This window comes from Salmo salar, chromosome 10, assembly GCF_965601325.2.
Source record: "Salmo salar chromosome 10, fSalSal1, whole genome shotgun sequence".
NCBI classification, from domain to species: Eukaryota; Metazoa; Chordata; class Actinopteri; order Salmoniformes; family Salmonidae; genus Salmo; species Salmo salar.
This window is the reverse complement of record NC_138300.1, coordinates 120,430,001-120,443,516: the sequence shown is the minus strand read 5'-3', so window position 1 is coordinate 120,443,516 and position 13,516 is coordinate 120,430,001. Positions and strand designations below refer to the sequence as shown.

Genomic DNA, 13,516 nt, shown 5'->3' with positions numbered 1-13,516 from the left:
CTCCTCTCTCTCTCCATCACTCCTCTCCTCCTACAACGTCCTCTCCTCTCTCGCCCCATCATTGTATACTTCTAAGGAAATACATTTCCTCTCTTTCTAAAGTTAGTTAGTGGCCATAAAGAGAACTGATGAGGGCTGTTGAGTTGTGGCCGGTGTGTAGAACTAGAGAAAGGGCTCACGACAAGAGGTTAGAAAGGAGAGGAGAGGAGAGTGGAGTATGGCATAGTCTCCATGGGCTGAGGGACGGTGGCTGGGGGAGACAGAAGGGGGGGGGGGGGGGTTGCCGAGCAAGGACCGTGTCTAGGGAAGGCTAAGAATGAAGGGAAGGAGAGATGCCTAAGGTGGAGGCTGATGGTGTAGTCACGTAGTGGGCAGTCCATCAGCTTCTCTATCTGGTGACAGCCCAGGTTCCTAGCCCTGCTCCTTCCCTGGTGCTGCCAGCCCCTGTAATTTCCCCCAGGGGTATAAATCGTCTGTTTATGGGCCTGGAGGAGCCTGGCGGACGCTCAGATGGATTACTAAAGGACCATATAACTCAGGACCAGGCAGACAGGACACTGCTGCCTGAGGGACGGCTGATCACAGCCACGAAACCGAGGCAAGCAGCCAGTGAGATAGAGGATGATGGGGCTATTACAAGAGGAAGGGTGGCCTCCGCCCGCTGATGTCATCCAGTCAGCTCATCACCCTGGAACCTTCTTTCTGTCTCTGTCTCTCTCTGTCTCTCTCTCTCTCTCTCTCTCTGTCTCTCTGTCTCTGTCTCTGTCTCTCTCTGTCTCTCTCTCTCTGTCTCTCTCTGTCTCTCTGTCTCTGTCTCTGTCTCTGTCTGTCTCTCTCTGTCTCTCTCTCTCTCTCTCTCTCTCTGTCTCTGTCTCTCTCTGTCTCTCTCTGTCTCTGTCTCTCTCTGTCTCTGTCTGTCTCTCTCTCTCTGTCTTTCTCTCTCTCTCTGTCTCTGTCTCTGTCTCTCTCTCTCTCTCTCTCTCGCTCTCTCTCTCTCTCTCTTGCTCTCTCTCTCTCTCTGTCTCTCTGTCGCTCTCTCTCTCCCCCTCTCCTCTCTCTCCCTTTCTCTCTCTCTCTGTCTCTGTCTCTCTCTGTCTCTCTCTGTCTCTCTCTGTCTCTGTCTCTGTCTGTCTCTCTCTCTCTGTTTCTCTCTCTCTCTCTCTCTCTCTGTCTCTGTCTCTGTCTCTGTCTCTCTCTCTCTTGCTCTCTCTCTCTCTGTCTCTCTGTCACTCTCTCTCTCCCCCTCTCCTCTCTCTCCCTTTCTCTCTCTCTCTGTCTCTCTCTCTTTCTGTGTCTCTCTCTCTCTCTGTGTCTCTCTCTCTATCAATTCAATTCAATTCAAGGGGCTTTATTGGCATGGGAAACATATGTTAACATTGCCAAAGCAAGTGAGGTAGATAATATACAAAAGTGAAATAAACAATAAAAATTAACAGTGAACATTACACTCACAGAAGGTCCAAACGAATAAAGACATTACAAATGTCATATTATGTCTACATACAGTGTTGTAACGATGTACAAATGGTTAAAGTACAAAAGGGAAAATAAATAAACATAAATATGGGTTGTATTTACAATGGTGTTTGTTCTTCACTGGTTGCCCTTTTCTTGTGGCAACAGGTCACACATCTTACTGCTGTGATGGCACACTGTGGTATTTCACCCAGTAGATATGGGAGGTTATCAAAATTGGATTTGTTTTCTAATTCTTTGTGGGTCGGTGTAATCTGGGGGAAATATGTGTCTCTAATGTGGTCATACATTTGGCAGGAGGTTAGGAAGTGCAGCTCAGTTTCCACCTCATTTTGTGGGCAGTGTGCAGATTGTAATCGGCCTGTGTGTAGCTGGTGTGGAGTCAGGCACAGGACAGCAGATATGAGTAAGGAATGTAATTTACTCAAAGAATAAATAAATACAACACAAACTAGCCCACAATAACGAACCGTATACATACAAACAATCACTCACAAAAAACATGGGGGAACAGAGGTTTAAATAATGAACAAGTAATTGGGGGATTGAAACCAGGTGTGTAAAACAAAGACAAAACAAATGGAAAATGAACGCCGCCCACTTCCCCGGCCGGTCCGGGCAATATGACCGCAGAAACCTACCCACATCCTGGTTTACTCTCTCCACCTGCCTGTTACTCTCGGGGTGAAAACCTGAGGTGAGGCTGACCGAGACCCCCAGACGTTCCATGAACACCCTCCATACTCTGGACGTGAACTGGGGACCCCGATCAAAGACTATGCTGGGTGTTTGTCAGTTCCATACCCCAGCACCTCTCTCCTCATTCTCTCTCTCCTCATTATCTCTCTCCTCATTCTCTCTCTCCTCATTCTCTCTCCTCATTCCATCTCTCTCCTCATTCTCTCTCTCTTCATTCCATCTCTCTTCATTCCATCTCTCTCTTCATTCCATCTCTCTCCACATTCTCTCTCTTCAATCCATCTCTCTCTTCATTCCATCTCTCTCTCCATTCCATCTCTCTCCTCATTCTCTCTCTTCATTCCATCTCTCTCCTCATTCTCTCTCCTCATTCTCTCTCTTTCTTCATTCCATCTCTCTCCTCATTCTCTCTCCTCATTATCTCTCTCCTCATTCTCTCTCTCTCCTCATTCTCTCTCTCCTCATTATCTCTCTCTCCTCATTCTCTCTCTCCTCATTCTATCTCTCTCTCTCCTTATTGTATCTCTCTCTTCATTCTATCTCTCCTCATTCTCTCTCTCTCTCCTCATTCTCTCTCTCCTCATTCTCTCTCTCTTCATTCCATCTCTCTCCTCATTCCCTCTCCTCATTATCTCTCTCCTCATTCTCTCTCTCCTCATTCTCTCTCTCTCCTCATTCTCTCTCTCTCCTCATTCGATCTCTCTCTCCTTATTGTATCTCTCTTCATTCTATCTCTCTCCTCATTCTCTCTCTCTCTCTCCTCATTCTCTCTCTCCTCATTCTCTCTCTCTCCTCATTCTTTCTCTCTCTCTCTCTCTCTCTCATTCCTCAATGTATCTCTCTCTCCCCTCATTATCTCTCTCTCCTCATTCCCTCTCTCCTCATTCTCTCTCTCCTCATTCTATCTCTCTCTCTCCTCATTATATATCTCTCTCATTATATCTCTCTCTCTCCTCATACTATATCTCTCCTCATTCTCTCTTTCTTTCCTCATTCTCACTCTCTTGCTCTTCCCTCCCTCTTTTCCCAAACTTATTATCCTCTCCACCCTCTCTCCACCTCTCTCCACCTCTCTCCAACTCTCTCCACCCTCTCTCCACCCTCTCTCTACCTCTCTCCACCCTCTCTCCACCTCTCTCCACCTCTCTCCACCCTCTCTCCACCCTCTCTCCACCACACTCCACCTCAGGGCCGGCTCCAGGCATACACAACATAATTGGTCGCTTAGCCCCCACCCCTAAATTGCTAGGGCCCCCAGCTCTCTCCACCATCTCTCCACCCTCCCTCCACCTCTTTCCACCTCCACCGCTCTCCACGTGAACCTCTCTCCACCCTCTCTCCACCTCTCTCCACCCTCTCTACCCTCCCTCCACCTCTCTCCACCGCTCTCTACCCTCTCTCAATCCTCTCCAACTCTCTCCATCCCTCTCCACCGCTCTCTACCCTCTCTCCATTCTCTCCACCCTCTCTCTACCCTCTATCCACCCTCCCTTCACCTCTTTCCACTTCCACCTATCTCAACCCTCTCTCCCCCCTCTCTTCACCCTCTCTCGTCGTTTTGAAGTGGCTTTAGTGAACAGAGGCCCCATGCTTGTCTCATGGAGGTTGCGATGGTTATGGATGCTGGGGAGACCCTCCTGCCCCCCCCCCCCCCCCTCTACAGAGACAGGTGCTACAGGAAGGATCTCTCAGCCACAGATATACAGAGGTTATAAACATCCACACACACAGATATACAGAGGTTATACACACCCACACACACAGACAGACAGCCATTAAATTCTAACTTTGTAATTTGTCTGACTTTGTATGCAAACACAAACTCTTTCAAATACAAATGTTCAGACTCTTGTTCAAACATTTAACAAAGATGCCTGTGTCTTTCTGAAACCCAGAAAGCCTCTAAACAGGATGTTGGTGTCTTGCTGTCTTTCTGAAACCCAGACAGCCTCTAAACAGGATGTTGGTGTCTTGCTGTCTTGCTGAAACCCAGAAAGCCTCTAAACAGGATGTTGGTGTCTTGCTGTCTTTCTGAAACCCAGACAGCCTCTAAACAGGATGTTGGTGTCTTGCTGTCTTGCTGAAACCCAGACAGCCTCTAAACAGGATGTTGGTGTCTTGCTGTCTTTCTGAAACCCAGAAAGCCTCTAAACAGGATGTTGGTGTCTTGCTGTCTTTCTGAAACCCAGACAGCCTCTAAACAGGATGTTGGTGTCTTGCTGTCTTTCTGAAACCCAGACAGCCTCTAAACAGGATGTTGGTGTCTTGCTGTCTTTCTGAAACCCAGAAAGCCTCTAAACAGGATGTTGGTGTCTTGCTGTCTTTCTGAAACCCAGACAGCCTCTAAACAGGATGTTGGTGTCTTGCTGTCTTGCTGAAACCCAGAAAGCCTCTAAACAGGATGTTGGTGTCTTGCTGTCTTGCTGAAACCCAGACAGCCTCTAAACAGGATGTTGGTGTCTTGCTGTCTTGCTGAAACCCAGACAGCCTCTAAACAGGATGTTGGTGTCTTGCTGTCTTGCTGAAACCCAGACAGCCTCTAAACAGGATGTTGGTGTCTTGCTGTCTTGCTGAAACCCAGACAGCCTCTAAACAGGATGTTGGTGTCTTGCTGTCTTGCTGAAACCCAGAAAGCCTCTAAACAGGATGTTGGTGTCTTGCTGTCTTGCTGAAACCCAGACAGCCTCTAAACAGGATGTTGGTGTCTTGCTGTCTTGCTGAAACCCAGACAGCCTCTAAACAGGATGTTGGTGTCTTGCTGTCTTGCTGAAACCCAGACAGCCTCTAAACAGGATGTTGGTGTCTTGCTGTCTTGCTGAAACCCAGACAGCCTCTAAACAGGATGTTGGTGTCTTGCTGTCTTGCTGAAACCCAGACAGCCTCTAAACAGGATGTTGGTGTCTTGCTGTCTTGCTGAAACCCAGACAGCCTCTAAACAGGATGTTGGTGTCTTGCTGTCTTGCTGAAACCCAGACAGCCTCTAAACAGGATGTTGGTGTCTTGCTGTCTTTCTGAAACCCAGACAGCCTCTAAACAGGATGTTGGTGTCTTGCTGTCTTGCTGAAACCCAGACAGCCTCTAAACAGGATGTTGGTGTCTTGCTGTCTTTCTGAAACCCAGATAGCCTCTAAACAGGATGTTGGTGTCTTGCTGTCTTTCTGAAACCCAGACAGCCTCTAAACAGGATGTTGGTGTCTTGCTGTCTTGCTGAAACCCAGAAAGCCTCTAAACAGGATGTTGGTGTCTTGCTGTCTTTCTGAAACCCAGACAGCCTCTAAACAGGATGTTGGTGTCTTGCTGTCTTTCTGAAACCCAGACAGCCTCTAAACAGGATGTTGGTGTCTTGCTGTCTTTCTGAAACCCAGACAGCCTCTAAACAGGATGTTGGTGTCTTGCTGTCTTGCTGAAACCCAGAAAGCCTCTAAACAGGATGTTGGTGTCTTGCTGTCTTTCTGAAACCCAGACAGCCTCTAAACAGGATGTTGGTGTCTTGCTGTCTTTCTGAAACCCAGACAGCCTCTAAACAGGATGTTGGTGTCTTGCTGTCTTTCAACACTCTTTTATCTGCACCTTTCATTAGGACACTGTGCCTTTAAATAAGATAATTACTGTCCAAACAGTAAAGAGAGTATGAGTGGAATATTATTAACCTGATGAGAGAGTAATTACTGGAGAACACACACACACACACACACACACACACACACACACACACACACACACACACATCAACAACAACAACAATCCTGGGTCCTGGTGAGTCAGTAATTGCAACAGCCAGACCTCAACGACTCAACGTCTGATATACAGCTCAGTCCGGCTTACCCATACTCTGTAGAGGGAGACAGAGAGAGAGGGGGGGAAGGAAAGAGCAGGAGAGGGAGAGGGAGAGAGAGAAGGAGAGAGGGAGAGAGAGATGGAGAGAGAGAGGGAGGGAGGGAGAGAGGGGGGGAAGGAAAGAGCAGGAGAGGGAGAGGGAGAGAGAGAAGGAGAGAGGGAGAGAGAGAGGGAGAGAGGGAGGGGGAAGGAAAGAGCAGGAGAGAGAGAGAGAGGGAGAGAGAGATGGAGAGAGAAGGTAGAGAGAGAAGGAGAGAGGGGAGAGAGAGAGGGAGAGTGGGGGAGAGAGGGATAGAGAGACGGAGAGAGAAGGGAGAGAGAGAAGGAGAGAGGAAAGAGAGAAGGGAGAGAGAGAGAAGGAGGGAGAGAGAGAAGGGAGAGAGAGAAGGAGAGAGGGGAGAGAGAGAAGGAGAGAGTAAAGGAGAGAGGGAGAGAGAGAAGGAGAGCGAAGGGAAGGAGATTTAAGATGACTTGTCCTGCTCTCTTTGTACCCAGATGTCTGAGACTGCTAAAGCTTATTCTCATGTAGTTTCTCCTCCCACTGCCTCCTCTGACTGTTCATCCAAGCTCTTCTGGTTTTGGGATGTTATAGAGTGTGTGTGTGTGTGTGTGTGTGTGTGTGTGTGTGTGTGTGTGTGTGTGTGTGTGTGTGTGTGTGTGTGTGTGTGTGTGTGTGTGTGTGTGTGTGTGTGTCTGTGTGTGTGTGTGTGTGTGTGTGTGTGTGTACGTGCCTGCATGTCCGTGTGCGAGTGAGCCCTGGCCCTGGGAGATACAGACATTAGCAAAGATGAACCCCTAATACAGGACGCTGTAATGGAAGTCTTTAAGAAACTAAGAGGAGGATTAATCTGATGGAAATGAGGCTACTGTCTGCTCCTCATGTAGGGGTTAGAGAAGAGGGGGAGAGGGAGGGAGAGGGAGGGAGGGGGAGGAGAGGGGAGGAGGGGAGGGGGAGAGGGAGGGAGGAGGAGGAGAGGGGAGGAGGGGAGGGGGAGAGGGAGGGAGGAGGAGGAGAGGGAAGGAGGAGGAGGGGGAGGGAGGATGAGAGGAAGAAAGGGTGGGAGGGGGAGGGAGGGAGGAGGAGGGGGAGAGGGAGAAGGAGGAGGGGGAGGGAGGGAGTTTCTGTGACTTTCTCCTGCCAGACAGACACATCTTTCTCCACCCAGACAGACAGATCTTTCTCCAGCCAGACAGACAGACACATCTTTCTCCACCCAGACAGACACATCTTTCTCCAGCCAGACAGACAGACACATCTTTCTCCACCCAGACAGACAGATCTTTCTCCAGCCAGACAGACACATCTTTCTCCACCCAGGCAGACAGATCGTTCTCCAGCCAGACAGACACATCTTTCTCCAACCAGACAGATACATCTTTCTCCAACCAGACAGATCTTTCTCCAGCCAGCGAGACAGACACATCTTTCTCCAACCAGACAGACACATCTTTCTCCACCCAGACAGACAGATCTTTCTCCAGCCAGACAGACAGACACATCTTTCTCCACCCAGACAGACACATCTTTCTCCAGCCAGACAGACAGACACATCTTTCTCCACCCAGACAGACAGATCTTTCTCCAGCCAGACAGACACATCTTTCTCCACCCAGGCAGACAGATCGTTCTCCAGCCAGACAGACACATCTTTCTCCAACCAGACAGATACATCTTTCTCCAACCAGACAGATCTTTCTCCAGCCAGCGAGACAGACACATCTTTCTCCAACCAGACAGACACATCTTTCTCCAACCAGACAGATACATCTTTCTCCAACCAGACAGATCTTTCTCCAGCCAGCGAGACAGACACATCTTTCTCCAACCAGACAGACACATCTTTCTCCAACCAGACAGATACATCTTTCTCCAGCCAGACAGACACATCTTTCTCCAGCCAGACAGACACATCTTTCTCCAGCCAGACAGACACATCTTTCTCCAACCAGACAGACACATCTTTCTCCAACCAGACAGATACATCTTTCTCCAGCCAGACAGACACATCTTTCTCCAACCAGACAGATACATCTTTCTCCAGCCAGACAGATACATCTTTCTCCAGCCAGACAGACACATCTTTCTCCAACCAGACAGATACATCTTTCTCCAGCCAGACAGATACATCTTTCTCCAGCCAGACAGACACATCTTCAGATAGAGTTTGAGAGGGAGTGCTTATTAGAGAAAGTAGGAATGGAAAGGAGGGAAGCGAAGGAGGACAAGTTCCTGAAGGCCTCATACTGTCCATCAGTGTGCAGAGAGGTGATGTGATGTGGGTATACTTACGGTGGATACGTAGGTCAAATACGGTATGTTTCTAATACACACAAATACACTGCAGCATTTTCCCTTCATTATATTGTAATAAAAATGCTAATGATTAGCGAACAGGGAAAACTAGAGCTAGGGGACTGGGGTTGATAGATCCCTCTAAACATGTTTCGAATCAGCAGACATTTTAGAGGATTAGGAACTGAAGTGGAAGGGGCCCTTTGATCTCTCTTTAATGTGTCTCAACCACACACACACACACACACACACACACACACACACACACACACACACACACACACACACACACACACACACACACACACACACACACACACACACACAAATACACACACACACACACACACACACACACAAATACACACGCAGACCACTGCAGTCATACACAGTCACTATCCTAGTCCCTGAAGCCCCTTTTCTCTGCCCTCTCAAACAGAACGCTAAGACTCCCCAAACTTTTACTTTACACTCAGCACTAAACTAAACTAAAGTTTCATCCCACCAATCCCCCTTTGAATGGCTGAATGGCAAATCCTTATAATAAGTTCCAGTATTAGAATCCAATGTGGAGAAATGAGGCCAGCTTGGAGGAAGTAGAGCAAGAGGGGCAGGACTATGGAAAGACATTTCATTTTTTAAATTTTTTTAAGTCCGATTTTTGTTTTTTTATAATCCCTCTAGACTTCCAAAATCCTGATTTGGGTTCCATTGTTTACAGACAGTTTGGTGGGAAGAGGGATCTCCCTCTCTCTCTGAGACGCTTTAGGGAACAGTGTAGGATTTGGGGGGAAAGTTGAAAGCCATTGAAAGCACCTGTAAGTTTCTTATATGAAAGTTGGGGGATGAGAAGGTAATTGAGGATCTTTATCTGGACTAAAGACTTGGGTTAATCAGATGTGTGCACTCATTCTGGATGTAGAAACACAGTGGAAGATTATCCCTCTCTTGTCTTCAGCTGTGAATAAATCTCTTTTAAAGAAGATAGTGATCTTGACAGGTTTGAAAAAGGAGAGAGAGAGGGACGAGGGTCTCAAGTCATCGAGGTCATTATTTGTACGAGATGTTAATTAAAGAGTACTGATAAAGAGCACCTACTGAAATAGTCAAAAGTACAGTAAAACTTCTTACCTCAGGATCCCAGAATTATTTTTCTGAAGCACTCAGATGTCTGCAATAATCTTATGATCTTTGACTGCTCTCTTTTTTTATTTTGTTCTGAAAAATGTCACAATAAGAAGGCGGATTGATGTTTTAGGGGATTTTTCAAAGTCAGTTGAGCACCTTTCTGCCTTTTTATCAACCCGGACAGAAATGTGCCTGGCTAGGCTCACATTGTACCGCATAAAATGGTTCTGCTCGGCTCACTGATTCAAACTCAGCCTCCACTCTTCCTCTGCCTCTCTTCCTCCTTCTCCCTGTCTCTCAGAGAGCTCTGTCTCCTGGGAGAGTTTAACGGTGGCATTATGACAGTGGTTTGGCAACAGATTAAGGAAGGTCGGAGACTCAGGGGAGGGAGGAGTGCTAATTGGCAGGCAACCGTTAATCAGGTCCAAGTGGAGCCTTCATTACTTTATTAGTTATTCATTAGTGAGAGGAATTAACACCACTACTGGATCTGAACAGCAGAACTACCCACAGCCAAGGAGAGTGCACACTGGGACAACCCCACAGCTAGGGAGAGTGTACACTGGGACAACCCCACAGCCAGGGAGAGTGCACACTGGGACAACCCCACAGCCAGGGAGAGTGCACACTGGGACAACCCCACAGCTAGGGAGAGTGTACACTGGGACAACCCCACAGCTAGGGAGAGTGTACACTGGGACAACCCCACAGCTAGGGAGAGTGTACACTGGGACAACCCCACAGCCAGGGAGAGTGCACACTGGGACAACTATCCACAGCCAGGGAGAGTGCACACTGGGACAACCCCACAGCTAGGGAGAGTGCACACTGGGACAACCCCACAGCTAGGGAGAGTGCACACTGGGACAACCCCACAGCCAGGGAGAGTGCACACTGGGACAACCCCACAGCCAGGGAGAGTGCACACTGGGACAACCCCACAGCCAGGGAGAGTGCACACTGGGACAACCCCACAGCTAGGGAGAGTGCACACTGGGACAACAAGGACTGGAACCACACAGTGTTATTTTTGCTTCGAAGCTAATTGAAAAATGTCCCCTGTTTTATCCCAGTAGAAACACTTACCACTGCTCACTTTGGCCATTCCATAGTCATGTGATGTGTTACCATGACTTCCAGCTCCCTGCCTGGACTTTGTCCAATTCAGAGGGGCTGATAGGTCTAGTACACATCACACAGGGACTGATAGGTCTAGTACACATCACACAGGGACTGATAGGTCTAGTACACATCACACAGGGACTGATAGGTCTGGTACACATCACACAGGGACTGATAGGTCTAGTACACATCACACAGGGACTGATAGGTCTGGTACACACCACACAGGGACTGATAGGTCTGGTACACACCACACAGGGACTGATAGGTCTGGTACACACCACACAGGGACTGATAGGTCTGGTACACATCACACAGGGACTGGTACACATCACACAGGGACTGGTACACACCACACAGGGACTGATAGGTCTGGTACACACCACACAGGGACTGATAGGTCTGGTACACACCACACAGGGACTGATAGGTCTGGTACACATCACACAGGGACTGATAGGTCTGGTACACACCACACAGGGACTGATAGGTCTGGTACACATCACACAGGGACTGATAGGTCTGGTACACACCACACAGGGACTGGTACACACCACACAGGGTCTGGTACACATCACACAGGGACTGATAGGTCTGGTACACATCACACAGGGACTGATAGGTCTGGTACACATCACACAGGGACTGATAGGTCTGGTACACATCACACAGGGACTGATAGGTCTGGTACACACCACACAGGGACTGGTACACATCACACAGGGACTGATAGGTCTGGTACACACCACACAGGGACTGATAGGTCTGGTACACATCACACAGGGACTGATAGGTCTGGTACACACCACACAGGGACTGATAGGTCTGGTACACACCACACAGGGACTGATAGGTCTAGTACACACCACACAGGGACTGATAGGTCTGGTACACACCACACAGGGACTGATAGGTCTGGTACACACCACACAGGGACTGATAGGTCTGGTACACACCACACAGGGACTGATAGGTCTGGTACACACCACACAGGGACTGATAGGTCTGGTACACACCACACAGGGACTGGTACACATCACACAGGGACTGATAGGTATAGTACACACCACACAGGGACTGATAGGTCTAGTACACATCACACAGGGACTGATAGGTCTGGTACACATCACACAGGGACTGGTACACACCACACAGGGTCTGGTACACATCACACAGGGACTGATAGGTCTGGTACACACCACACAGGGACTGATAGGTCTAGTACACATCACACAGGGACTGATAGGTCTGGTACACACCACACAGGGACTGGTACACACCACACAGGGTCTGGTACACATCACACAGGGACTGATAGGTATAGTACACATCACACAGGGACTGATAGGTCTGGTACACATCACACAGGGACTGATAGGTCTGGTACACACCACACAGGGACTGATAGGTCTGGCATATCACAGATGACAGTCTGATCACTCTGACTACATTAGCAGCAGTGTGTGTCTCTGAGACAGGAGGGACATGTCTTGGTTGACCTACGTCACCCTCAACGTTCTGTCAGATGAAGAGAATACAGTCCTGGGTTACTGACATGCCTTCTCTCTGTTTCAGCTCCCACTGAATCCCCATTGAGACCCAGTCTTGGTGAGTGTTAGGTTCCTAACGACACGTTTAAAGCAATCTAATATGGTTATACCCAATGTGTTAGTCCTTATTATGGGATCCTCAACCCAGTTATGTGTCTCCTATAGCTGAGATCCATGGTAACCATGCTGTGCTGCGTGATGACTTTGACTCCAGCCTTCAGGGAGAACTGGACCCCAGCATCTGGTAGGTAACACATATATAGGTACCAAATATATACTGTAGGTACCAAATATATACTGTAGGTACCAAATATATACTGTAGGTACCAAATATATACTGTAGGTACCAAATATATACTGTAGGTACCAAATATATACTATAGGTACCAAATATATAAGTACCAAATATATACTGTAGGAACCAAATATATACTGTAGGTACCAAATATATACTATAGGTACCAAATATATACTGTAGGTACCAAATATATACTGTACGTACCAAATATATATTATAGGTACCAAATTTATAAGTACCAAATATATACTGTAGGAACCAAATATATACTGTAGGTAACACATATATAGGTACCAAATATATACTGTAGGTAACAAATATATACTGTAGGTAACAAATATATAGGTACCAAATATATACTGTAGGTAGCAAATATATACTGTAGGTAGCAAATATATACTGTAGGTAACAAATATATAGGTACTAAATATATACTGTAGGTAGCAAATATATAGGTACTAAATATACACTACCATTCAAATGTTTGTGCTCACATAGAATTGTCCATTTTCTGTCCATGGTACCAAATATATACTGTAGGTAGCAAATATATACTGTAGGTAGCAAATATATACTGTAGGTAACAAATATATAGGTACTAAATATACACTACCATTCAAATGTTTGTGGTCACATAGAATTGTCCATTTTCTGTCCATAACATCAAATGGATCAGAAATACAGTGTAGACATTGTTAATGTTGTAAATGACTAGCGTAGCTGGACATTTTTATGGTTTTTAATGGAATATCTACACAGACATATAGAGGTGTCACGGATCCCTCTGGAACTTTCACTGTGCACACCTGGCTCCTATTCTCACTGATTGTATTTCTATACATGTGTCCGTTGTTCACCATTGTCCTGTCGATTATTGTTACAATGTCCGTTGGTGCGTGTGAGTACCTGTTGTCATGACGTTGGCCTGTGGGTAAGGTTTATGACCCCCCCCCCCCCCCCATAAATACCTTTCTCCCCTCTCTCTCTCGACTCTACTGAAGGACTGTTGAATAGCCTTTGTTAAACATAGAGAGTCTGGGAACATCAAACAAGTGGGGGGAAAGGAACCATATTTCGGTAATAGAACCAGTTGAAAATATGCGTTGGTACTTA

The 13,516-nt window shown here is 47.3% G+C and overlaps 1 protein-coding gene across 1 annotated transcript in view; it reads left to right on the top strand.

The window, feature by feature from the left end:
* The window catches only part of LOC106561737 (reelin), a 308,794-nt gene that overhangs the window by 190,848 nt on the left and 104,430 nt on the right, over positions 1-13,516 (top strand). The window contains exons 5-6 of the mRNA XM_082957441.1: positions 12,131-12,163; positions 12,271-12,349. Coding sequence (XP_082813567.1) covers positions 12,131-12,163; positions 12,271-12,349 — 112 coding nt within the window. The remainder of the gene's footprint in view (positions 1-12,130; positions 12,164-12,270; positions 12,350-13,516) is intronic.